At 38.8% G+C, this 27,860-nt stretch overlaps 2 protein-coding genes across 4 annotated transcripts; one reads left to right on the top strand and one right to left on the bottom strand.

The window, feature by feature from the left end:
* The first annotated feature begins 45 nt into the window (after positions 1-45).
* GPATCH11 (G-patch domain containing 11) lies at positions 46-8,553 on the top strand. 3 transcript variants are annotated; one of them, XM_058836998.1, is made up of 9 exons: positions 46-488; positions 588-814; positions 1,653-1,694; positions 1,774-1,894; positions 2,614-2,704; positions 3,861-3,965; positions 4,716-4,797; positions 5,356-5,441; positions 8,414-8,553. In XM_058836998.1, the coding sequence occupies exons 1-8, from the start codon at positions 442-444 to the stop codon at positions 5,409-5,411; spliced, it is 771 nt and encodes a 256-aa protein (XP_058692981.1). In that variant the 5' UTR covers positions 46-441; the 3' UTR covers positions 5,412-5,441; positions 8,414-8,553. The 3 variants fall into 3 exon arrangements, with proteins under 3 accessions (XP_058692981.1, XP_058692980.1, XP_058692982.1); XM_058836997.1 differs by having other exon boundaries at positions 8,072-8,553; XM_058836999.1 differs by lacking the exon at positions 8,414-8,553 and adding an exon at positions 5,749-8,035.
* EIF2AK2 (eukaryotic translation initiation factor 2 alpha kinase 2) lies at positions 8,214-27,421 on the bottom strand. Its single transcript, XM_058836995.1, has 16 exons — positions 27,096-27,421; positions 26,438-26,564; positions 24,719-24,833; positions 23,440-23,609; positions 21,808-21,910; positions 20,029-20,111; positions 19,136-19,223; positions 18,657-18,688; positions 18,356-18,490; positions 17,808-17,927; positions 16,623-16,724; positions 14,811-15,003; positions 12,082-12,207; positions 11,378-11,473; positions 8,452-8,514; positions 8,214-8,347 (listed from the first exon to the last, which is right to left on the bottom strand). The coding sequence occupies exons 2-16, from the start codon at positions 26,539-26,541 to the stop codon at positions 8,228-8,230; spliced, it is 1,650 nt and encodes a 549-aa protein (XP_058692978.1). The 5' UTR covers positions 26,542-26,564; positions 27,096-27,421; the 3' UTR covers positions 8,214-8,227.
* Positions 27,422-27,860: the final 439 nt, after the last annotated feature.

Below are 27,860 nucleotides of genomic sequence, written 5' to 3'. Positions count from 1 at the left end.
AGCGGGGGCGGCCCCGCGCAGGCGCTGCGGAGCGGCCGGGCCGGGCCGGGCCGGGCCTGGGGCGTGCGCCGTGCGCCGTGCCTGGGCTGCTCCAGCCGCTCTCCCGGCTCCTGGCGCTCGGCTGCAGCTCGGCCGTGCCTGGGCTGCTCCCGCCGCTCTCCCGGCTCCTGGCGCTCGGCAGCAGCTCGGCGGGGCTCCCGGGCGTGGAGCGGCGTCGCGGCCGCCGGTGGTAGCGGGGCCCTGGAGGACGCGCTGTGGGCTTGGAGGCGGGCGCGGGTGGCCCGGGGCTCGCACGGGCAGCCCGGCCCGGTGGGTTCAGTGTTCTCGTCCCTCGGCCCCTCCGTCCCCAGCCTGGCAGGGGACGGGCAGAGAAATAAAATGCTCGGTAACGCGCACTGACGCTGTCCATCGGCGAGGCGTCGGCATAGAGGCGTGCTAAGCATGGAGGGAGATGAAGAGGAGGACTATATGTCTGATTTATTTATTAAGTAAGTAGGTAGTTCTTTTTTTTTTACACTCCTCTTAAATGATCGTAAACCTGTTAAACAAACAAAACGCTAATGTTTGTTGGAATTACTAACTCGCAGACAGGATGTCAGGCCAGGCTTGCCCATGGTGAGGCGGGTGAAGGAAGCTATTCAGAAAGAAGAAAAGCAAAAAGAAGCCAATGAGAAGAACAGACAAAAAAGCATAAAAGAAGAAGAAAAAGAGAGACGTGACTTGGTACTGAAAAGTGCATTGGGCAATGAGAACAAAGGCTTTGCTTTGCTCCAGAAGATGGGCTACAAGAGTGGCCAGGCCCTTGGCAAAAGTGGTAAGTTTGTCACTCTGGAAGTGTGTGTTTGTATTCAGCTATACCTTAATATTTTATACACTGCAGGTCTCACTGCATTTGTTGACAGGTCACTAAGTGCCTCTTGGAGAAACAGCATTACAGAACTGTGAAGGTGCTGTGAGAGAACAGAATATGTTCTCTCACAAATCCCTAAAACTGAAGTAAAAATAGCAAAGACTATTGACAGATGCAAGGGAAGAGCAGCACTTGCAGCTCAGTAAATGTACTTGCATACATGTATACTTACAGGAATTGCATTAAGGATGTTTTGATTGTTTTGCAAAGCTAATAGTGTTCAAAAAAACATCAGACCCTCTTGAAATTTATAGCTGGATTTTGAAAAACAGTGCACACTGGCATATCCTTATGAAGCAAAATCAGTAAAACAAGGAATCAGTAACTGCTATGCCAGTTCAGTGTCTGTGGAAGACAATTACAATGAACTGGCCCAGATAAATTCTTTTTATTCTTCATCATTGTTGTGAGATTGCAGAGTGAAAATGCTCCAGAAGGCAGTAACAAAGCTGTCTTCATCATAGGCATGTTACACCTGTCACATCACCACATTTCATTCAGATTGGTCCTGTCATGAAAAAAGTACATAGGATTCCAGCAGACAAGCTGAAAAAGAGAGTGAGTTTCCAGTACAGCTGTGTCATTTTTTGTGTACTAAATGTATATTGATTGGGAACTTTTCAACTCCCAAGCAAAAAATCACAATAATGGCAAAAGCAGCTTGCCTGCTTGAATATACTGCACAAATCATTGTTTGAGGCAAACTTGGTTTTTTAAAATTGACTTATTTTTTCTCTCACAGGAGAAGGCATTGTTGAACCTATTCCTCTGAACATAAAAACAGGTTTGTGGCACTTTCTGATATATTTAGTTGGATATCAGAGCTTCTCAACTGCTTACATTCATCTTTTGAACTTATATAGGCAGAAGTGGGCTTGGTCATGAGGAACTAAAAAAGCGAAAAGCTGAAGAAAAACTGGAAAACTATAGACAAAAGCTCCATATGAAAAAACAAGCAAATGAACAAGCTGCAGATCAGTTCAGGTAAAATGATACAGCTGCTATTCCAAGCAATGTCTAAATAGCAATTCTTTTTATGCTTGAAGTTTGGTTATTCTTTTAATGTGCTACTATTTTTGAATGTTTTGAATGAAAGGTGAGAGTTACAATACAGAATAATTCTTTCTCAGTTCTAAAGCAAAAGTAGATAAACACTGTAATGATAATAGCATGTGCTGCACCATTTAGTTTTGTAATTGTTAATAATGTAAACAATATACATACTAATTTTTCTCAAGTCATATGCAGCTTTTTAAATTGGAGAAATATATATTTTGCAATATAAAATCCACAGATATTCCTGAGCAATGTTGGTACAATGGTTTTAAAAGTCAGGGTACATTTTTAAAGATTGTATTGGTTCAGTTTTCTTCCAATTTGCTTTTAATAAATGGAGAAGCTTAGGAAAGGCTGTATCTTTTGCAGATGAGTTAGTGAACCACTTCTTTATGTCTTAGGAAAACCTCATGAAGAAACAGGGTAGTGTGGTCAAAAAAGGTATCCTGAAGGTACAATTCCCAAGAAATACAAGTGTGCTCCTACAGAAACAATGTCAGAATGACTTCTTGACCTCAGTGTTGTTCAGGCCTGAGAAAATTAGTAGGAATAGAATCTTAGATTTTCGGGTTTCGTAAAGCTATGGACTGTAATGCATCTGTTACTGTGTGTCTGCCTGCTTATCTCCCTCTGCTTGTTCTTAACAGAGTAAGATTCAAAACCAAACAAGAAGAACGTAAGATGGAAGGAGACCTGCGAAAAAGCCAGAGGGCCTGCCAGCAATTAGATATGCAAAAAGTGAGACCTGGGGGGTTGGAAAGAAGACCTAGAGTTTAGAGATACAGGTTACAATACAGTGGTTAGTTCTTGGAAGTTCTCTAAAATTGTGGGGTAACTAGCTTAAGTCTTGATGTTTGGCAGCACTGTAGTCGTCTTAAAATATTTCAGTCTTTGTTGGTACCATTCAGAAGGTGCACACCAACCTCATGGTAACTTATATGAGGACCTGTGTTTTTGCTTCTGCAGTCTTGTGGTGACTTCAGAGCTGTTTGCATATCTTCCAGTAGCTAGTATCAGGCCATCCTAAATAATGGTGCTAATTGCTTCAACTGAGGGAGCAACATCATGGCACAGTGACTGACATTGGGAATGACTCTGGAAATCATCGTGTTCAGCCTTTCTCCTCAAGCAGAATCACTTAAAGCAGGTTGTCCAGGCAGATCTTCAGTATCTCCAAGAATGGGGATCGTCATTGAGGGAATCAGCGGATTCACCAAAGTAGCATTAAAAAAACAAACAAAAACTCCCACACAAATAAGTACCTTCCACTTGCAAGGAATAACATGGGTAATAGCAGTGAACCACTACAAATTTTTGCCATGGGAAAACTTCAAGGTTGTTTCTTTCCTCTATTAACCAGGTAGAGGTTAATACCACCTCACAATTTCTGCTGAGATTGTTCAAAACTCCTTAGTTTGCTTCAAATGAAGTCACCTGAATTAAGCTTAGATCATCCTTGTTTACTTTTCGTCCTTTAACTTTACCTGAGGTGAATTAGGAAGCACTGTGTGATCTCTTGATGAAATAACTTGGGGCAGCATGTCTTAAACTGATAAACAAGGCTATCTGCTCAAAGACTCAGTGTGAGATTGTGTAGCCTTGCCAATTATCTATCTATCTCTGTATCTTTATGCACATATATATATACCAATAAAAATAGAGTAAATAGAACTAGGTGTTAGCATTCGCATGCATTCCATTGTTAAAAAAAAACAGTGAATAATCTTTCTTGTGGACCACTGTATTTACCTACAGCTTTAGTAATTCTTGGTTATACTATACATGCAAGTTTTAAAGGCTAACAGCTCACTTCCTAGAAATTAGTTTTATCCAGTGTCTTACAAGAAAACCTACAAAGACAGATAACTTCCATTTAAATCCCTTGTTATTTAAGGATATTGATGTTCCCAAGGAGACTTGGTTTTGGATAGAATCTGAAGAGGAAGACAAAAAGGATGAGGAAGAAAAGGAAGATGAATGCACAAGCTCAGACTTAAGTGTAAGCTCTTAAACTTAATTAATTTCTCAATTCAGAATTAAATTTAATATTCCTTGAAACATATGTATGTATACATGTTTCCCACACTGTAGTAAAGGGCCTCTTTGCAATCACAGAGCAGTGACTTTTATAGCAGTTACATGATAAAATATGAAACATTAAACCACTGATTTATTGCTCATCTGTTTTGAGCCTGATCTTTGAAAAAAGTAGCCTAGAAATTAAATTCTAAACATTTTTAGCCAAGATAGGTGATCACAGTCATATGCTTTTGAGTTTTAATTTTGGATGCCTCATCTCAGGTCTGACGTTGAAGTTTAGAGTTGCTAATTAATTTCTGAAAATGCTTCACAGATTCTTATCTTAAGAGGGACATTGGAAATACTTATTTTTAAGAACTAGATTACACGGCTGTTGTTAGTCTTAAGTGTTTGATTGGCAGAGATTAGGTGTGAAAAATTCCACAAAAGATACCATATAGGAGCTAAGTAGTATTTTTAGCTCTCTGCCTTCAGTGTAGGTTACTTAGCTGGAAAGAAGGATGAGCAAACAACAGCTATTAACTTTCCAGAGATCATGCATTCCTGTGCACTGTTCTACAACTGTGGGAAAGTTCATGTCTTACTGAGCTACGGTATTGTGTAGCTTTTCCATAGCATTGGGTTAAACGCTTATTTTAGCAAAGCAGAGGCTCAGAGTGGTTTATGTCATGTGAGCCACAGGTCATCACATACCTGTGCATATTTCTAGGTATCAGAAAAGCTACACATCCTGACAGCCTATTTGAGAGAGAAGCACTTCTATTGCATTTGGTGTGGAACAACCTATGAAGGTGAGAGTGAACCAAGCTTTTGTAGGTGCCTTACTTTGCTGATGCAGCTAGACTCCAGCTGTAGCATATTTCTTTTGTGTTTCCCTTACTGCAGCTTCCAAGTCTATATAGCAGATTTACCTTCCAGGCTGCTGGTTTTTGCACAAAGCTTCATACATATTGTTGTTGTGATTGTTAGCCAATTTTTGGGTTTATATGCAGAAAAACCAACCAAACAAAACCCCCACACAACAAAACACAGCAAACCACACTGACATTTATTTGAACTTATATAATTTAATTAGTTTTGAGAAAACATAATTCAGATACTAAAACCAGTACCATAAAAGCTGTGAAAGCTAGCAGGTGTTTTTGAAACAATTAGAACACCATCCAGTTTCACAGCACCAAAGAGAGTAGAATTTGTATTCACTGTTTCAAAACAAATTTGTGAGTTACTGACTTGTAAACCTTGAATGCCATTTAATCTGTTCTACATCGATTCCAGATGTATTTCTAGAAACCATTTTTTCCTTCCCTGAGCTGCAATTACTCACTCTTCTCCTGCTTGTCCTGTAGACTCTGAAGATTTATCTTCAAACTGTCCTGGAGACAGTGCTGCAGATCATGACTAAAGCCAGTCTAAAGGAAGAAGCCCTAGATAAGTATGTATAATTCATAATATCTTTTAAAAGGCTCAGAGCTATGCCATTCTCAAGAATTCATACCAAAGTATGCAGAAAAAGAGTTTAAGTTGACAAGTTAAATTCATATTTTCTGTTTGATGCACAATTTAATAGAAATTAAAACTTGGTGGTTTTAACTGAACTAACATAACTGAGGTTAAGTCTTTCACATCTTTGTTTTTTACTGCCCAACTGGTAATAAAATTCAACTATGAGTGAAGGCATAAATATTGGCTAATCACTTTATTGCATAATGTATTAAACAGGGTTTTTTTCATCTTTACAGAGATGCCTAAATACCAGCCTGGTTTTGCTTACTATCTTAGACTTGGTGGGGAAAAAAAAGCTTGTGAAACATGACAGTGACATATATATTATATTCTGGTATATATAAAGGTGCATATTTTCCGTAATTAGATCATGATGGTGGGTTTTCATTTTCATTTTTTTACATAAAAATACATTTTAATAGACCTGTTACCATTTATAAAAAGTTAATGCTGACATATACAAATACTATGCAGGAAGAATATATCAAAAACTACTGGGACAAACTCAGTATTACTTAACAGCAAGAAAGTAATGATACTACTTTGGTCTGTCCAAAAACTGTAAAGGAAATGCAGCCAAGAGATTGCCACATATCAATTTTCCTATTATTAATAGTTTCACAGAATTGTTTAGGTTAGAACAGACCTTAAAGATCATCAAGTCCAACAATATGTCAATTTTATCCCAACAGACTAAAGAGAAGAAAAAGAAGAAATAGTAGCATTTTGTCTGTAAGGATATGTAGTTTCTCACAGATCTTGACCACTGCAAAGAAATACTAATTAGTCTAGAGTAGTGAAATATTTTATGAATTCCAGTCAAGGATAAGGTTAGGAAAGCCCTGATGAAATTCAATCTGGCCAGGGATGTCAAGAAGATCAGACTCAAAAAAAATCTAAAGAACCTAGAGGTGCACTAGTCCATGGGACCTGCTGCCATGCATCCACTGGTCCTGAGGGAACTGGCAAATGAAGTTTCCTGAGTTGGCCTTGTTCAGCCTGGAGAAGAGGAGGCTCCAGGGAGACCTTGGAGCAGCCTTTCAGTACCTAAAGGGGGCTGCAAAGAGAGCTGGAGGGAGACTTTTTCCCAAGGGCATGTAGTGACAGGACAAGGGGAAATGGCTTTGAAGTGAAAGGCTGAGATTAGATATTAGGAAGAAATTCTTTATGGTGAAGGTGGCGAAGCACTGGAAGAGGTTTCCCAGAGAAGCTGTGGATACCCCCTCCCTGGCAGTGTTCAAAGCCAGGCTGAACAAGACCTTGAGTAATGTCATCTACTGGGAAGTGTCTCTGCCGAGGGCAGGTGGGTTGAAACTGGGTGATCTTTAAGGTCCCTTCCAACCCAAACCATTCTATGATACTATAAATGTGACTCATGATAAAGAGAAAAAAAGAAAGCAGTAAGGCCTTAAAAAAGTATGTACAATCACATTCTTATTTAGCAATAAATACTTGCACCAGAACATCAGTAATTTCTTTAAGAATACAAATACACTCATTCGTATTATCTCTTTCAGAGAAGTCACCCACTTTTAATCCATTTAACATTTCAGAAAAAGCATACAGTACTTCACATATTACTTATTTTTTGCTTTGAAATCTCTGCTCATTTGCCATTACTCAAGTGAGCAGAGATTTCGAAGCAAAAAATTAGGTAATATGTGATGGCCCCATGTCAGTGAACAGTTTGACAAGACAGAGCTCAAAGACAATGAAGGCCCAATGTGCCTGTCTTTTCACTCTGCTCCCCGCACCACACAGTACTTCAAGTTCAGGCGAGGCTGAACTCTGAAGGATATAAAAGAAGAGTAGCAGAGAACCTGCTGTTCCTTTTTGTGGTACACACCAGAGGTACTCAGTACAGTTATTAAGGGTCAGGCATGCCTCAGTATTACAGTAAGGGACTAAAACCTAGAAGCATGGGAACGTTTAAAGTACTCTCTCAGCCTAGGATTTCCAGTGGTTACTACTGAGGCAATTGAAGAATTTTCCTGTATTAATAGCACCGTGGACGTTCCTTTCCAAAAAAGATAACCATCAAAACCTAAAGTTTTCAAAAATTGAGGTTTGTTCTAAATTAGATGTCCTAGAAGCTGAATACTTAACATTTAAATTCTTAAGAAATCCTCATTTTACAAATTTAAAATCTAGACCACTGAAGCTGCTAGGTCATCAGCAGCTGTGAAGAGATAAGAAAGCTCACCTCAAAGTACTGAAATTCAGTGAAGAATAACACCTTTTCCTAGTACCTTTTCTGCCAAAACTAGTCTTGTTAATAATGGGAGCATTCCAGTAATTATTAACAATATCACTGAACAAAACAGAAAGGTTTGAGTCACATAGCACCTGACAGCACTTCTTCCATGGAAAACAATAGATAACCTTAAGGGATAATGGATGCAGCACATGCAGGGATTTGCTACAACCCAGTTAGCGCTTTACCACATCAACATAATCTTTGAGGGGAAAAGGACTAGGTTCTATTACTTATTGTACAAAATAGTCCAGCTCATCCAAAACCTATGTTTCCAGGTAAAAATTGAGTGTGATTTCTTGCAGAAGTATCCTGTCCTGGTAGCTGGCAGACATGAATGGTGATGTGGCCATGGAAAAGACACACCCCAAGTCTTGCTGTTACTTCTGACATCTGTTGTCATTTCATCAACTGTAATAAATTCATCAGACTCTGGATTTAAACACAGTATGAAAGGACATTTAATAAGAATAATTTCTAAGTTCCTTCTCTTCATCAACAGACTTAACAAGGTCGAGTAAATGAGATATAGTGATTCTTCCCGAAGGGTCTGTTGAAAGCATCCTTTTGATTATGGATGCCTGCAAAAAAAAAATAAATGTCAATAGATTTTTTTAATTTTTTTTTTTTTTTTTTTTTTTTTTTAGTTAACACAGTAACCAAAAAATATATTAAAACCTCATACCTCTGGTGGAAATTTGTTCATGAAGCACTCTGGAAGCTCACCTTTTCTAGCAGAAGGCCATACCTGAAATTAATAAAAGAGAATAGTTTTGGTATACTTTAATTTGTTATGTTTTGTATCTCTACCTTATGACCCATAAAGTTTACTGAAGTAGTCAGGAAAACACAAATCTACAGGAAATGTAAGGCTTCAAAAAGTAACTGTAAAGAGTTTGAAAGCTGGGGGTTTTTTTCATTTAGTTGTGCTTTGGTTTGGTTTTATGATGACATCCTTTTCATCAATTATTTTCCATTTCTAAGCTTAAAAGCTTCACACACTATAATGACATGTTTGTTTCAATAGTCCTCTCTATTCCAGAACCGTTATCTTTCTTTCCTTAATTTAAAAGCAATGGATTTATTTTGTTTAATGGCATTAAAAGAAAAGAAAAAAGCAAGACAGATGGATTTCTGTTTGCAAGCCAAGCAGAATGTAATTCTATGTCATTGCATAAAATACCACATTCAAAGCAACTAGATTTGTCATTACATGCTTAAAAATAGCTTTTGGTAAATTTTTTTTTTTTCTATATGACACTGTCTCTCACAACATCCTGATAGTCAAGCTCAGGAGGAGCAGGCTGGACGAATGGATGGTGAGGTGGACTGAGCACTGGCTGAACAGCAGGTCCCAGAGGGTCACACTCAGCAGCACAGGATCTAGTTTGAGGCCTGTCACCAGTGGTGTCCTCCAAACTTCAATACTGAGCCCAGTATTGTTTAACTTGTTCATCAATGACCTGGATGAAGGGGCAGATGTGTCCTCAGCAAGTTCACTGGTGACACAAAGCTGGGAGGAGTGGCCAATACCCCAGAGTGCTGTGCAGCCCTTTGGAAGGGCCTCAACAGGCTGGACAGATGGGCAGGGAGGAACCTTCTGGAATTCCACAAAAGGAAATGCAGGGTTCTGCACCACTACAGGCTGGGGGCTGACCTCCTGTGGAGAAGGACCTGGGGGTCGTGGTGGACAACGAGCCATCCATGAGCCAGCAGTGTCCTTGTGGCCAAGAAGGCCATGGAATCCTGGGGTGCATTAGGAAGGGCATTGCCAGCAGGCCAGGGGAGGTGATCCTGCCCCTCTGCCCAGCCCTGCTGAGGCACATCTGGACTGCTGTGTCCAGTCCTGGGCCCCTCAGGACAAGAGAGACATGGAGCTCCTGGAGTGGCTCCAGTGGAGGGTAACAAAGGGGATTGAGGCACTGGAGCATCTCTTAGGAGGAAAGGCAGAGGGAGCTGGGCCTGTTCAGCCCCAAGAAGAGGCACTGAGAGGGGACCTCATCAATGGCTATGAGTGTCTGAAGGGAGGTGCCAGGAGGATGCAGCCAGGCTCTGCTCACTGCTGCTGAGCAGTAGGACAGGAGGCAACGGGCAGAAAGTGATGCACAGAAAGCTCCATCTGAACATGAGGAAAATCTTTACTGTGTGGGTGACTGAGCACTGGAACAGATTGCCCAGAGAGGCTGTGGAGTCTCTCTGACTGGAGATACAGTAGACACAAGCCCAAGTAATGTGCTCTAGGGAACCTTGCTTGAGCAGGTGGGTTGGACTAGATGACCTCCAGTGGCCCCTTCCAACTTCAGCCATTCTGTGATTCTGCAAGTGGCTTTCTGGTTAAACAGTCTGCTTAATTCATTTGCTGTTAATGTCTGCCTGAAGATAACAGTCATGTTCTTGGACTTAGCTGTGTATCCCAAATCATCAGCTAGTCTTACGGGTCCCTATAAGCCTGGCATAGCAAGCCCTTTACAGCCACTATCCAGTAAAACAACAGCTCCCCTGAACTTCGAGTTTTTTCCCCTACTCTTTAGCAGTAGCTTTAAGCCTGTGACCCTACATGCTGGGGATCATGAACTGAACCAGTTACTCAGCACAGAATAATCAGCTTTGCTTTTACATGATGTTCTCGCAGCAGGGCTTGCCAGCACTAGAGTTTATCATATTCCATTAAGTGAAATTCTTTCTAATCTAATGGAGCAGCTGAAAACCATCCTAGGACCTTCCATCCACATAACTTCCCCACCTGCCTGCAGAGCACAAGATTTTTATAGTTTAAGGAAATGATGTTTTTCCAACTGTAAACACTGTGGGACGGTGCACGCATTTGCAGTCAACTGTGAGCAGGAACAGAAGATCTGAGGAGGTACTGCAAGGTGGCTGGACAAGTTGAACAGACACACTGGTATGATTTTCTCATACTGGCAAAAGGATCTGACTAACTGTTCAAAGTCTTAGTCCAACCACAATTACTTTAGACAAGATACCCAGCAGCTACATCAATATCTCCCACCAATATGAAGGTTTGCACATAAAAAGCTCAAAACACATACAAGATACCTTTTAAAAGAAAGCTTAAGTAACATGGGATTTTCTTTTTGAAATAATATCTGTTTCACTTCAAGCAACATTTTTCAAATACTTTTGTTTTCATCTTGGGAAACTGTAAGGGTTTTGATTTGGTGGAAACTCTTTTTGCTCCACTGTGCAGTGAAGACAAGAGCATGGCAGAGACAAAAGTCACCCATCCATAATTTTTATTTTCTAAAATTAGAAAAATACTCCCTTTAAGTTTCTCATCAAAGAAAAATATTTATAAGAAACTTGTCATCCTTTTTTGCTTGACTTTATCCTTTAGCATGCTCAAGCTTTAGTGTGTATGTAGTAGGACAGAAGTGTAATAAACTGTAGTATTTTTTTCCTTCAGTTACAACATTTCAGCTAAGGTGTGAGGTCTTACAGGCTTCACGGAAATGAATTAAGGAAAAAAATGTAAATAGAGATAGTACTCTAGGTAAAGAGATTCCTTCTAGAATGCTATCAATATGTGATACTAGCAGCAAGGCAAAACAACAACAACAAAGTGGGAGTTTTTAAATTTAAAGATTACATACCTTAGTCTTTTCATGGTAAGTGAATGCCGAAAGAATTTCAAACCAAATTAGTCCCAGTGCATAAATATCTACTTCCTTTCCATATCTGGCCCCAGACTAGAAAGATTAGAACAGAACAACACAGGCATCAAATCCAACTGGAGAATAGCACTTCTTAAAGCAAAATTTAAAGTCAGCAAAAATTTCCACCCCAAGGCTACAGGACTGGCCCTACTCCATATCCTTCTTAATTGTTAACCCTTTCTGCCTCAGACCTGTTAAACAGTGACTACTATGTCACACTGAACACCCTGAAATTAAATTACAGGTTCTACAGGCCTGTACAGATAAAGCATGCCAATATTGTCCTGTGACAAATAATGAAACAAACAGAGAAACTCAAATTACACAATTAACAGGGGCCCAAAATTCAAATTTAAATATATGTCTGGCAGCCTGGTTTTACAAGAGCATTCCTTACAGCATGCAGTGTCAGACTGTATGTTCACACAAAGCAAAAAAACATGAACACACTTGTGTTCTCCAGAACACAGTTATCCAGCTACAGAATACAATTTCTCCAGAATACAGTTATCTTTGCATACAGTCATACCAAGGAATTTAAGGCAACTTGCTTTAATACTGAGATTAAGATTGAAAACATCCAATGCTGAGTTTATAGTGCACACCTACTTACAGAGATACTCATACAGCAGGAAAATTACCTGTTCTGGTGCCATATATGATTTTGTTCCTCTGTCCTCAGTCAGAGTCTCAAATGCCACAGAAGTCACAAGACCAAAGTCACCTATTTTTATTTTATCATTGTGTGATATGAATATATTCTGAGGCTATTTTCGTATATATAAATAAAAAGAAGAAAAAAAAATCACCAAATGACCAAGGTTTATCATCAAGCATAATCAGCCACAGAAGTGTTCCCCATTAAATTTGGTAATTTTTCAGAAAGTAACATTAAGAAACGAATGGTGCGGAAAGAGAAATAAGTTAAATCAATTTTTAAAAACACAAACTAAACTTCAAATAGTACACTCTGCAGTAACTGCACCTTTTTCCCACTAGCTCGGTCATAACTGTATAATGCTTTAATTGCTCTTCAAATACATTGTGCATATAACATTCTAATATCCCAAAGTGCTTTTTCACTCTTCAATCCTAGTCAGGACTTCATACGCTTGGGCAAAGCATTTAGTCTCACATGGAATTCCACTCAAGTCAGAGTTTCTCCTAGGCACAAAGGGATCACATGTAGTAAATTAAATGCAGTGTTAAGGCTTACTACAGGTATCTCAGAGTATCACTTTTACATTTCCATTAAACTTCCCCTTTTAAAATTTGACAGTGTCATGGCTAAAGGCCAGTTGGCAACTAAGAACCACACAGTGGAATGGGAGGGAAAATCAAAAGTAAGCATGTAAGTTGTGTTACAAATAGTTTAATAATTGAAACAAAAGTAAAATTTAATAACAATGGTAAATAATAATGATAAAAGGATTAAAAAAACCCAAACCAAAACAAGGAGAAACAAGTGATGCACAATACAATTGCTCACCACCCACTGACTGATGCCAGATTCCCTCCCTGAGCCCAGATCAGCCCCCCTTCCATGTAAAAACAGTCTCTGACTTAAAATAAACACTACCTAGTAGCAACCAAAACATCAGTGTTATCAGCATTATTATAATAGTGAACCCAAAACACAACACTGTACCACCTATTGAAAAGAAATTAACTGTATCCTAGCCAAAACCAGAACACAAAGTCAAAGAACTAAAAACAGAACGATATATTCTTCAATGAAGTTTCCCAAAGATGATGAAGGAACTTCATCTTCTGAATGTTTTTAAAACATTCAGAAACAAAACCAAACCAAATAGCCTCACACTATCTTTTACTCAAAGAAGCTCCAGAGGACCATAAGGCCAGGACATAATTAATAGTCAACAGGAAGAGATCTTCATGTAAAGAATGCTCAGTGTAGTTGTTCTGTTCAAGTCTGACCATGTCCACACATATTTAATATAGTGCCTACAACTGGCTACACTATTTAATGACTCTGTTCCTATCAGGCACAAATTACTTTAATCTCAGCTTGAACCTATCCTGCAACTTTGACTCTGGGCTATGGATACCTCAGGTGGCCAAACACCTAAGCTGACAGTAGATCAAAGAGGAGAGGAAGGTTCTCAATTCAAATACAGGTAGCAGAGTTAGCAGCATTAACTTGGTTTTGGTCAGGAGAGGGTTAGTTTGTACAGTAATCTGTTCGTCTATACCACCTCATGTCATTTTCTGGGAATGGGGGAAGGATTCACTTCTGGGTCATAGGAGCATGGCCATGAACAGGTAGTGCTCCAAGGTGAATTTTTTGCATGTGAATCACTCTCTATTTTTTGACTTCTGGTTTTAATAATGTTTTGTTTTGTTTGTTCTTCTTTCCTTATCTCATTGCTGTTTCCAGTAAATTTTTCTTATATAAACCTGTGCTCTTTTCCTTTTGTGCCTCCAGTTCTTCTCTCCAGCCTGCCACAGGGGAGGGGAAAGTCAGTGAGCAGTGTGGGGATTCAGTAGGAACATTAAACTGGAGAATACCGCTCCTGATCGACCACAGCCTTATTCCTACCTCAGCTAGTAGAGCATGAGACTCCTAATCTCAGGGTCAAGGGTTTGAACCCCATCTTGAGCATCAAATACAGCTGGGGTGTGGAGGGGGTCAAGTGAGGCATTTATGGGTTCACTGGAGCAGCCTGCTGTGAAGGGACTTCAGTCCCAGCTGTCAAGGTCTCTGGTGGTGGGAATTTAACTTCCACAGTGGCTCCTGAGTGATCAGGCAGGGAAGTTAGCTTAACTCTAGGAATACCACCACACTAATGATTTTTTTTCATAAAGTGAGTGATTTAAAACTCTCTAAGCAGCATTATAGCTTCCATCTGAAGCCATGAAGTCCCTTATAATCTTTATATTGAAATAAAATCTTCTTATGACTGTGCACATCTAGAGACTGAAATTCTATCCAAAACTGTAGCATTCAAACAATTTGTATGCATACACAGGACAAAAGTAACTAGAGCATACTGTCAAACACAGCACGTGTTAGGATAGATAAACTATCTCTTTACAATATGGAAAGATCAAACTCTCTAGACTCAACTTTTATTTTTCCAACAGGCAACAGTAACACACTGAAAATGCCTGTTAGCTGATGACATCTCACAATTGCATTCTGAGATCCTCCAAGTTTACCTTTTGATTTTCAAATGAGGTTCAGCCAGCTGCTGAAAGAAAATCACTAGCAATATCCAAAGAAGCACATTGCTAGGGTACATAACAGAGTAAGCAAGCACTATAACAATTTAACATTTTCTGAAATTCCAGTAAGTACACTATCTTTAAATTCTTTTTTTTTCTTTATTTCTTTACCTATCCTACATACCTTTAGGTCTCGATGAATTAACTCTTTAGAATGAATATATTCCACCCCTTTCGCTATTTGTAAAAATTTGGTTTGTGCCATTGCATGATACTTTCGGTCTTCTCTATTTTTGGCAATCCAGTTTTCCAATGTTCCTTGTTCACAGAATTCCATTTGGATGAAAAGACAGCGAATTTTTTGGCCTGAACTTTGGCTTCAAAAGAAAATTACATACCATATTAAAATTGGCAAGATACAATTCCTCCCAAGTCATCCTCAAAGGCCTTTTTTGCTAATAATTATTTTTGGAGTTACCCAAAATAAAGTCTGCAAGTCCCTTAATTTTAACAAAGATCCTAGAGGAATTTGTTTTAAATAAATAGGACTGCAACCCAAAGAATCCCTGCTCAGTTGCTACATACTCCTGGAATATTTCTGAAGTTTTGCTTCCTTTCTAGTTTCACACTGGAAGTTTTCTGAGAGCCCAAGTTCAATTTCCCTCATATCTAGAGGCATGTCCTATTCAGGAAGAAATACCACTGTCCTTGGCTCCCATCTGACCTTGTAGGAACTGCTGCGAGTCCTTGACACATGTTCTCTATTCTGCTCCAGAAACACAGCACCTGCCTTCCTATCCTGCCCAGAATGGTCATGTACTTTCCAACTCTGTCGTGTCATGAAGGTAGTGACCATTTTTGACATTGGTCTGCTAGTCACAGAAACCCTTCTGAGAGCTGCAAATCTAGATTAAATATATCACCCATCCGGCAGCCTCGCATATTCCAGAGAAGCCCATAGGATAGGCTGAGGCTGGAGATGGTGAGGGGAAGGAAAATACAAAGAGAAGCATGCACTGTTTTTTCCTATGTACACTGTGTGATGAGTGCCCTTGAATAAAGCTGCTCAAGGCACTGAAAGAACAAGCATTAAATGGCTCAGGACTCTCTGTAGCCTTGAGGTCAGGGCACGACTTCAAGTCTGGGTGCTCAGCTTTGAGGACTTTTTTTCTGTCTTTTACCCAATAACTGTTTAATGTAAAATACATACATGATATTGAGGTTCTGACATATTAATGGTTCTATTTTGACAGACTTTTTCTCCCCCATTTTACTCTCATTTAATGAGCACAGTTATGGAGAGGTGTCATGCGAACTGTAATTTTGAATCCATTAATATTTTGTGGCTCTAAGTAAGTATGACAGCCTATCTGAAGAGTATGAATTCACAACTAGTGAAAAAAGCTTACCAAAGGAGCTTGGAAAAGTTTTTAGTCTAACTTACAAGTAAAACTCTCAGCACTGTTTTACCAGAAGTCTCAGTGTGAAAAGACTACCTCTAAATTAGAGAACATTTAATTTTGTATTCCTTTTCTAAACAATCAAAACTGTTCCAGGCATCACGATTAAAAAATTAACTTAGGGAAATAATTAAATCTATGATAGTTACTGGCTGACCAGTACTTACTATGAAAAGTAAACTTCTGATCAGGAATTTGGTAGCCAAATGTCAGAAAATTTTTTAGTTTCTATTGTTAGTTTTTGCTCCAAATTTTGAGTTCTGCAGTCTTACTCTCCTCTACAAATTCATTAAGTTTCATATATTGAGAGAGGAGAGAAATATAAAATCATGTTATCTTATTAATCAAGAAAAAGAAGACAAGTATATTTAATGACATACAACCTGCTGCTGGCAAGTATTGTGCATTTTCTCCTAGCAGTATGATTTCACATGTGTGCATTTATATTCGTATAATAATTGATAACCCATTATCAACAGCAGAAAGTTCACTGCAGCAAAAAAGTTTGTGAATGCAAACTATTATTCTGTAGTTACCTTGAGTCCTTTATATGGTCATACCCTTTCCAGCTAGAATGATACCGCACTATGTTCTCATGTGTAAGTCTTGCAAGTCCTTGTGCTTCACGTTCTACTTTCCTGTCAGGAGCGGGGGAAAGAATTTTAAAAAATAAGGCATTTCCCTATTACAATGTAATACAAAGTTAAATAAAAGATATGCTATCAAGTGTCAGGATACAGATAGTTTTACATTAATTTAAAAACAAAGCATAATATTGTCCTTCATATAAGTTCAAAGTTCAAAACTGAAGTTACAAATTTGGTGGGGTTATTTTCATCTCCTCAGTTATTCAACATGCAAAAAGTGTTTAAATCCCCACTCAAGAAAAGCTGAAAGAGCAAATAGCTGCAAACCTGCCAGCAGAGCAGCAGTCATTACTTGAAGAACCAGTAGGTTTTCAGTATAGTTCTTGGGATACCAGTATGAATGAAAATAACACATACTTTCAAAGAACACAAGAATCCAAAGGAATATGTACACATTACATATGTACACAATTTAAGGAACAAGTATCTCCAACAATTAAAACCATTTTCAATAGATAACCTAAAAGAAATTAATTTTTTCAACTGCTGATAAAATACTCCACTAGGTAATGGTTACAGAAAATTACTTTCAAAAAAAATTAAGATCATAATTCTCTTTTGAGATTTATAAAAGCCAAGTAACACAACTTGAGAGTAATGACTACATGGGTCACATATAAAGCATTTTCCAATTACAAACCACAAAATTTATTACTTGTATTTTTTTCTGTTTTCTGTAATTATAGTTATTTTGCATTACTGATATGGAAATTTTCCATGTAGCCTGTCAAAAGTAACAGGACTGCTTTCAGTGTTTTAGTAATCATCTGGTTTTCTTCATACACATTTTGCTATATTAGCAACCAGAGCACTACTACTGTGTTCAGGGAAAAGAGAACTTAACACACTTACATTTTTAGAGCTCCATCAGAAATTAACCCATTACATGCAAAATTTAACAAAGATTCAGCACCACTTTCAGCTTACTTGGAAATAAACAGTTTACTGGAAAGGACAGACAATTAATAATGAAAATCACCTAAATGCTCCTATTATTGTTGAACAGAGAAAACAAAGTATTAAAATCTTGATTAAGTTTGTCCTAAAAGGCAGAAGTAAATACACAGTACGTACTCTGTGAATTCAACTCGCTTGATTGCATAGGCTGTCTTATCACACTTCGATACTGCCTTGAAAACATTCCCAAAACCACCTGCACCAATAAGCTCTATTTTTTCAAAAAGACTGAGAAATCTTTAAAAAAAAAAAAAGGAAAACCACACTTAATTATACTTAATTTTCAATTAAGAGCATCAAATAATCTTGACAGATATAATACATCTACTACAATATCATAGTGATCATTTGACAAATCTACAGATCTAAACCACAGCGTTGGAGATTAAAACAACAAGGGAAACTGACCCTTTCAGGCGTGTCAGGTAATTACCCTCACATCTTTACATGAATGATGTTTGGTTGTGAGCTTTAAACACCACTGCTTGTCAATTTCTATGCTAGATTTGAAATTTCCACAAAAAAGAAATGTAATTTCAATTTTCTTTGAAAGTTCTTTTTACAGCAGTATTTTCCCTCCTTTTACCATAAATAAAAAAACAAATCTAGATTCATATATACTGTTATTGCCTTAAAAATATTAACTTAAAAAAAAACCTTCTTACGTTTCATTGACAGTGTGTGGACTCCCATTCTCTTCTCCAGCATTTGTGTCCACATCTGGTGAACTTTCATTTGAATCTGACTTTTTTTTTTCCTCTTCCTTGTTTCTTACATTAGCAAAATTAGCTGCCAATTTTCTTTAACAAGGATAAAAGCAAAATTTATAATGAGCCATTCTTCTAACACATGATGAGAAAAGAAATGTACCTCCCAATAGCAGCATTTCTTTAGTCGAGATAAAAAAAAATAAAGATATTTGCAATATAGTTTACAGGAGATAGCAATCTCAAAATAAACACATACCTTTTGTTCAGGACAGGATTTTGTGTGTTTCTCTACATGGAAAACAGGAAAAAAAAAAAGCCTGTCTGAGGTATCCTGAATATTTTCACTGTAGTTGGTTTAAAACATGTCTGATAATGTATCTAGGAATTGCCTATAAATATGATCATACCTTATGTAAACAATGTCATAAGAATGAATGTTAGCTATGCATAACATTACCATTGCAAAAACATACATAGCATTATCATTGCAAAAAATTAGCTTAGTTTGACCCTTTTCTTGGTTATAGTACCATTTCTTAAACACTACATAAATTTGATCCACAATACAGAAGGAAATGACTAATGATTAACAATACTGAATTTTCTTAGGAAAAATGCATGTATTTTCCAATGATTAGTGGATAAAAGAACAAACTGATGTTACACTTTTACAAGAAGCATGCCCCATTCAGGGTCTAAAACGTCATTATGAGGAAGACCATTTTCATACTATACCTGAAAAAGTGAAGGCTTTTCAGACATTGTCATGTCTTTCATTTTTTCTACCAACTTTGCAGATGGGTCATCAAAGCAAATGCTGTTTCTATTGAAAAATAATGGAATATTTTTAGGTGAAAGTAACACAATAATTAATAAAATTACTGTCACAAGAAAAGAAGTACCAAAAACCCCACACTTTTTAAAGCAAAACCTGAAAAGGCATTAACAATCATGACTGATTTAAACTACAAAACGACCTGCTTGAAAGCTACTAAAATAACAACACTTTGTAATATTCTCCATTATTTCTATTATGAAATGAGTCTATGATATCTAGAAGATAGAAGAATGTAAAAGTAGTAGTGGCATTACTGTCAAACTGCTGGTTCTCAAATCACATATCAAACAATGCATGTTCAGTTTCTTTTGCTACAAAAATTTTTCCCTTTGTTGGAAATGAAGATTCATGTAGAATGAAAAAAGGGGGAGAAAAAAGAAAACAGGGAGAGAAGAAAGCAGAATATGGAGCACAGGAAAGTACTGAAATTGAATTATACCGAGTTCACAAGAGTGTCACAACAGCAAAATTAGTGTTAAAATGGGATGAAATAAAGCTATTGAGTGAGGTAGGCTAATCCATTTACATCACAGTAAAAATGCTTCTGAAAGAACTACCTATGGCAAAACAGGAATAAATCAGAAAGCTCTAAGCTTTACCATACAGATTCACATAAAATTGCACAAGTAGAACAAACTTTACTCCAAAGTATAAGGAACAGAAGTTAAAATTAGATGGCTCTATACCGCAATAAAACAATAAAATTATATACTTTATTTAGACTTAGAGAACGCTGCCCTCCAAGATTAGTAAATATATTGTTATCACATTAGCAATGAACCCAACTTACCCTGAGTCAGACCCAGCTGACACTTGAGAGAAATTGCTACATTTGGTAAGTGTACAACTGCCATTAGATCCTTCAGTTTTCATCTGGAAAAAAAAGAAAAGCCAAGAATGTTTAACAAAATCACATGAACAAATCCCTAGTGCAAAAAATGCCATCCAAAGTGGGCAGAGGGAAGATTAAAGGGTCCAAAGAGAAAGCTGTTAACTGCACTAAACATTCAAAGCCCTGCAGAGGAAAGGCAACTGCCCAATTTTCTCCTAGAGAAAGGAAAACCACAGGGCCCTGTCACAGTGAGCGTACTATACAGACATATTTACAAAAGTAGAGTCTGGATCTATTCAAAACTAGGATGAGAGCAAGAGTTATGAAAAGCAAATATCTTTGTTGTTTGCTGCATGTGCAACTGCTGTGTGGAAAATGTTAGGCTTTGATATATGTAATCAGCAGAACTGAAAATCTGAGTCAGTACAAATTGACATTCAATGTCTTCAGCATGAAAACACTGCAAAACTCATGACTAAATTGGGGTTGAATAAAAAAAACTTACCCCAAATACTTAGCAGTGGTTCTTCCCCTTCCTCCCCATACCCATGTCATAAGAGCATAAAAGTAACATTAAAAGCAACACCAACACCTACAATGGATATACACTATCACATCACAAAAAGTAAACAAACTTGTTTTCATTTTATATTTCCTGGTCTTCCATCATGGTACCATGGAAACCAAAACATAGGATTTATGTTTCAATGACAGCCAACAAATAAACCCCTTTTTATAAATACAGGAGTACTGGACCTTTACTACTTTTTGCCAGTTATGTTTTGCTTTTTACACAGACATCACTGAGAAAAAGGAAAAATTAAAAACAAACAAAAACTATCTACCCCAAATTTAGACTAACTGGTATACAAATTCTGCTTGAGGTAGTAAATTTCAGACATCAGTGAAAATAAAAAGATCCCTGGGTTTGCAATATAGGAAAATATTAAGAAAGGCTCCTAGACCTGTAATAGTCAATTAATTAATTACATGGTTGACCTTAAAAAGCATTGAATAGTCTCAGTAACAGCCAAATAATATTAAAAGTACTTAAAAGTAAAAAAGAATTCTTCCCTCCCCCATGCTGCCATAGTTTATTTTAAACTACACTCCATTTAAGTTAGTTTGTATGTTCTGTACAGTTCAAAAGTGGGTTTGGATCACTATTGGAATTCTGATAATTTTTTGCACACGTGGAAATAACAGTTTCCAACACGAAGACAACAGCTCTGCTCTCCAGAGAGTGGTGTCAGCAATTGTTTCACTAGACTCTGCCTTGGAACACTACTGAAGGCAAGTCCTGTTGATTCTGAGTCTTGCCTTTGCCTCTGACATTCCACAATAGATTTTTGATTCAACAGAAGATGGTAAAAAAAGTATGTTCATAGCCTGCCAGTTCAATAACACTTCACTCAAAAGACAACTGGTATACAAGTAAGAATTTAGAAATTTTTAACCTGTGTGCATCCTTGAATGACAACATATCAGAGCTATTCTGCAACAGAGAGATATCAACTATTAAGATTTTTTTTTTTTAATCCAGAATTGAATATAGAAACATAACATAAATTCTACTAACAGTAGCCCAACCAACATATTAAGATATGGATTGTTTCCCTCTTTAATGGAATCCATGGAATATGCTTTTAAATACAATGAGGAAATTGGTTCAAAGATTTAAACTTCTGTGATAAGGCTAAATATAGCACATATTGTCAGAGAGCTTGCTTTATTTACCTTCTCATATGCTTCTTTTGCAGCAGCTTGTTTGGCAGCAATTACGGAAGGTCCAGTGCCCCTTCCATACAAAACACCACTGATTGTACAGCTAATAGAATACCTGTAAAATACAACAGGGAATCAAGTCTTATATGCCATATGACAAGTCTTAATTTAATGATTTTTAAATACTACAATCAACTGACATTATGGAATGGAAATCTGAAATACACACTTCAGGACAGTGTTTTCAATATATATTTAATCTAATTAATAATGCTAGGTAACTAATTTGTTGCGCTTTCAAGGTAACCCACTTTCAGAGCCTGGCACAATCTTGGAAAAGATTATTCTGGGAGGTATTGATATGTTTATCAATAACAATACAGTCATTGGTCACAGCCAGCATGGCTTCATGAAGGGAAAGCCCTGATTTCCTTCTATGACAGGGTACTCCATCCAGCTGATCTAGGAAAGCAAGATGATGCAATCTTCTTGGATTTCGGCAAAGCTTTTCATACCATCTCCCACAGCATCCTTCTGGACTAAAAATCTGGCACACAGCTGGATAACCATGCTTACATGATGGGTGAGCAGCTGGCTCATGGGTCAGGCACAAAGGGTTACAGCAAATGGGGTGACATCAGGCTGGGGACCTGTCACTAGTGGTGCTCTGCTCCATTCTCAGCCCTGTGGTCTTCAGCATCTTCATTAACAACTTGTACACAGGACTCAAAGGATATCAAGTAATTTTGCTGACAAGACTAAACTGGGAGGAGGTGTTGACTCCTTCAAGGGCAGGGAAGCCCTGCAGAGAGACCAACACACTAAAATTAAGAGATGAGCAATCACCAATCATGTGAAATTTAACAAGGGCAAGTGCCGAATTCTGCAGTTGGGATGGGACAACCCAGGTTGCGTGTATAGACTTGGGAACAGGAGGCTGGAGAGCAGCACTGTGGAAAGGCACCAGTGTATCCTGGTCACTGGCAAGTTGAACCTGAGCCAGCAGTGCCCTGGCAGCCAGGAGGGCCAACTCTGTCCTATGGAACATCAAGAACAGCATGGCCAGCTGGGCAAGGGAGGGGATTGTCCTGCTCTGCTCTGAGCTGGGGAGGCCTCACCTTGAGTCCAGTGTGCAGTTTTGGGTGCCATAATAAAAAATGACATTAAGCTATTGGGGAATGTCTGAAGGATGGCAACAAAGATGGTGAAGGGCCTTGAGGAGCAGCTATATGAGGAGCAGCTGAGGTCACTTGGGCTGTTCAGACTGGAGGAGACTGAGGGGCAACCTCACTGCAGTTATAACTTCCTTGTAAGGGGAAGAGGAGGGGCAGACACCAATTTCTTCTCTCTGGTGACCAGTGACAGGACTCAAAGAGAGAGCACGAAGTTGAGTCAGAATAAGTTTAGGTCAGATATCAGGAAAAGATTCTTCACCCAGAGGGTGGTTGGCCCTGGAACAGGCCCCTCAAGGAAGTGGTCACAGCACCACGCCTGACAGCTCAAGAAGCTTTTGGATAATGCTCTCAGGCAGATGGTGTGACTCCTTCTAAATATTCAGCTAACATGAGCAAGGATAACTAATGGTAGTATTAATAAACACAGGAAAGTATCAGAAGGAAGCAGGAAGATTAAATTGTATCTTACATGGGAGCATGGGCATCTCCAGTACGAGTTTTGTTAGGATAGTCAACTATTTGATGCGTCCTTTGTGAAAAAATATTTAATAGGCTGACATAATCTTTGTCTAGTGCAGGTGATGAGGTTGTTTGAGTTGTTGTTAACTCTGCAGCTGCCATATTTGAGGGACTCTCACACTATAAAGTAAACAAAACAGGTAACTTAAAAACCTAAGCTTAACATTAAGATAAACAGTGCACAAGAACTAATATATCTCCAGGTTTGTCCACATTCCAAGACTCTTAAGAAATCCCATTTTCTGTCCTTTGTGGCAAAGGACAGACATCCCAAGCAAAATTATTACATTTTGAATAAATGTAAAGCCAGCTTTCCAAGTACTACACTTCAGCCTTTAACAACTTCTCACCATGCCTCATCCCACCCCTTTTAGGAAAATATAGGGAATGAGCTGTGAAGAAGGGATATCAGCAAGATTCTTCTGCTGCTCCCATTTAGCAAGGGCTGCAAATGCTTCTGTGCACGTACAAAAGGGAAAAGCAGGACTTTCCAGCTGTCTCATGATCAGTCAACATCAGTAACATATCAGCAAACATGCAGCAATTCTGTTAAAGTAATCGCAGTGACAGTAAAAGCCATATAGAAAAACGTAAGGAAAGATTTCACACAAAAAATGCTAAGAAGCATTCAGAGTCAAAAAGAAAAATAAAGAATGGCAAATAAAGAAAAGCAAAACACTTGGCAGAAAAGGAGCAAAATTCAAACCTAGACTTAATCAAGTACGGATAGAGTATATAACCAGCTATACTGTAAAGAATACAATGAAAAGGAAAAAAAAAGATGAATAAGAACAAGTGAAAGTAAGTAATTTCATTAGCAGAGTGGCAACAGACACACTGAGTTATGCCCTGCAAATGTTTTGAAGACATTGAATCATTGAACAGGTGTCAAGATATAAAAGTACCCCTGTCCACTCTGCATACATCAAGGCAGGTTAACAAAGAGAAATACATTTCCTTATCCTCCTATAACAGCAAAGGAGGAAACAGTCACAATATATCAACCCTACAGGAAAACAGTAAGAAAAACAATTCAGTGATAAAAAGTAGAGAAGTTCCAAGTAAGACAGAAAAAAGACAATTTCAACTTAAGTAATTAGAAACTTAAACAACAAATTAAACAACATTTTATTGGTCTACTTTTAGATATACATCTTCAACATTTACTACATTACATATGATGTACACGGCATAATAATCCCCAAAACTTAATCCTACTATTTACTCACCTGTTTCTCAATAATTTTCCAAGTTTCTTTTGCTGCTACTGCTTTTGCTTCTTTTTTACTTTTACCTGTGCCTCTACCATATTCCTCATCGTTTATTTTAACCACAACTGTGAACCTGCAATAAAGGAAACTTGTCTAAAACATTGCTACATTTTTCCCACATATATACTTTAATAACCTTATCAGATTAAACTTTGTGTTTATTATCTACAAAGTGCTATAAGATAACTGGGAAGTATTGAAGCATTAATGTGTTTTTATTATATCAAGCCTATGATTATCATAATACTTTAGTATATTTTTTAAATTTTCCTCTCCAGTCACAAATGCATAGACTTTATTAGTTCCAACAGTATTTTTAACTGCTTAACTACTTTTTAAAATTTTATTTATTTTTTAGAAAGCATTACATTGTGCTCAGCACTGACCCTGTCAGACACAGTAACGGAAGCAGCCACAGCACCAGAACCATGACACCATGGGAGGTATCTCTGCATCAGGCCTCAGATTTATGAAATGGGACACAGCACAGAAGAGTTAGGGAGCCAGCTCACAACCTGCAGTGCTCAATGCTTCCAGTTAGCAGGCAGCACACCAGGAAAGAGCAGCACAAGGGGACTGAAGGAGTTTTACAGCACACATCACTACAGCCAGACACTTTACACTATATCCTTGGAATAACCCAAGTTACCCAGGATTTTCCTAGATACCACTGTCACACAATGGGTTGAATCTCATTTGTGAACATAACAGAAGACACAGAAAAACAATGAAAAATCACAATAAATGGGATAAGTTATTTGGAATGTATGTAAGTTCTGTCAGTCCCATGTCATCACTTTTGAAGAATTAAGATGTTGCTGTGTGATCACAGCTGTGGTCTTTACTGCAATAAGGGTTACTTTTTTAAATTACATGAGCCACATGGGGAAAAAATTAAGACAACTGATTAATATTTGAGGTCCAGATAATATTTATTCATTTATTCTGGGATGGTAGTTGGACTCAAGAAAAGAATATATCTGCAGACAGTACTGACAACATGCAACAACACATCAAAAGAAACGTAATTATTAGCATGAGGCTTGTCTTCATGCAAACTAGCAAAAAAAAATTTAAAAAATCACACAAGGAAATATTACAGACGTTGAGTACATACAACTTTTGGAAAGGGAAAAAATACACTATATCAATGTTAAAAAATAAAATATACTCCCTCACCTGTAATTGTCTTTAAAAGGGAAAGCAAAACTTCTTAAGCAGAAAGACTCTTTTCTTGTAAGAGATGTTAAAAAATATACTACACATTAAATATATTAGTATGCAATCAGTTAATACACCCAACCTTTCTGGTTAGAAATCAACAATGCTTTGTAAACACTTTGCTTTGTAGCATTTAAATCACAAACTGAAATTCTTGCTGTAACCCAATCCACCTTCTGAGCAGAGATGCATAACATACAATAGAGTTACTAGTAAGTAGCAGGTTCATTGCTGATACTTTCTGAAAAAGAGCCATCACCTTTGAAATAAGCCTTTCTCTTTAAACTGTATCACATGACATTTTACCCATGCACCTACCATTCAACTCACCGTTTCAACTAGCTTTCCCACTACATATGTACTTTCAGCAAACTAACAGTCGTGACTGCAAGCTTTACACGGTTTGTTCATTGCAGGAAGAGCCCTGCTAGTTATTGACATGCAAAGTAAACTTACTCAGGATCATGAGATGGGCCGGTCATCTTGATGGTGTCATAATACACTGTAACTTTATGTACTTGACTGTACCGGTTGATCATCGTCACATACTCATGATCCATTTTGACACAATCTTCAATAGATGCTGCAAAGTAACATTCAAAGATGTGTCTGTTGCTCTAGACATAGAATAAAAGCAGCCCCTAATACTGGTAGATAGGTCACTGCTACGACATAAAATAGAAAAATGGTGCCAGTAACAAAGTTCATAGGAAACTAATTCGAATTTCTAATTCCAATGATTGGTCTGCAAAAATTTTGGAAATCATTGCTTGGAACAACAGTTTTAGAAAGCATTGTGGAGAATTTAGGGATTAGAGAAGATTTCTTAGCAGATTTCTTAACAGAAAAAGATTGAATCATTCACTGAATTCTGTGGGAGGAAAATAATCAGTAACGTTCCTCCAGAATCAGGATCGGTTCCTTCAGAAGAGAACCCGACGGCACTTAACATATCCCTTGGCGCAGCGATGGCGCCAGGCGTAGCCACACGAACCGAAGATGACCGCAGGCTGCCGTCACCGAGCGCGGTGGGCCAGGCCGCTGCAGCCGAGCTGCGGGCACCCATCTGACACGGACCCCTGCCCCTCCTCCCGCGCCCCCGCCCCGCCGGTACCTCCGAGCGGCTGCCGATGCTGCGGGACCCGCGGACGCTCCAGCTGCCTGCGCGGCCCGGCCCGGAGCGCAGATCCCGCCCAGTTTCGTTTCCCGCAGCTTCGCCCGGCCCGCCTGAGAACAAAAACGAAACCGAAAGGGAGGCGATGCCGGGAGATCCCCGCAGGGAGCGGGTGGCTCCGGCCCGAGGCCGGGGGGAGCCGCGCTCTGCCCGGCACAGGGAGCGGCGCCTCCCGCGCTCCTGAGCTTACGGAGAACCGAGGGTTCCGAGGCAAGCGAGGGGCTTCGCAAAGACCTGACCCCCCAGCCTTGCCCCTGACTCGCTGGTGCCTTTTTCTGTTCTAGTAAGCACACGCTATAGCTCAGCAACGTGGCCAGCGGAGAGCAGGGCACACCCAAATACATCCAAACCCCGGAGTTTTACACTGTCATAGTCTCCCCCGGGGTGTCAGTCCCGCTCTTCCTTCTCGTCTTCTCCTGCCTCCCCGCTCCGTGCTCATCCACCGCACTGGCGTTACCTTATCCAAAAGGCGGCAGTCACCGGCTCCTGCTGTTACTCTCAAGTATTCACCTGGCTGCGGTCACCTGTCTTCATGTCCTTTGTTATCCCAAAGGCTGGAATTCATGGCCTCTTGTCTTGAGCTCCAACCTGGAGCCCAATTTGAATCTGTGGATTGCAGGCCAAGACACCAGGGTGAGAATTATTCCTCAACACACTGAGCTTAAAATATATTATGGGTATCACTGAACATGAAAGCACTTCATA

This window comes from Poecile atricapillus, chromosome 3 (genome assembly GCF_030490865.1).
Source record: "Poecile atricapillus isolate bPoeAtr1 chromosome 3, bPoeAtr1.hap1, whole genome shotgun sequence".
NCBI lineage: Eukaryota > Metazoa > Chordata > Aves > Passeriformes > Paridae > Poecile > Poecile atricapillus.
Note: the sequence above shows the minus strand (reverse complement) of the source record. Positions and strands in the feature narration are given on the sequence as shown.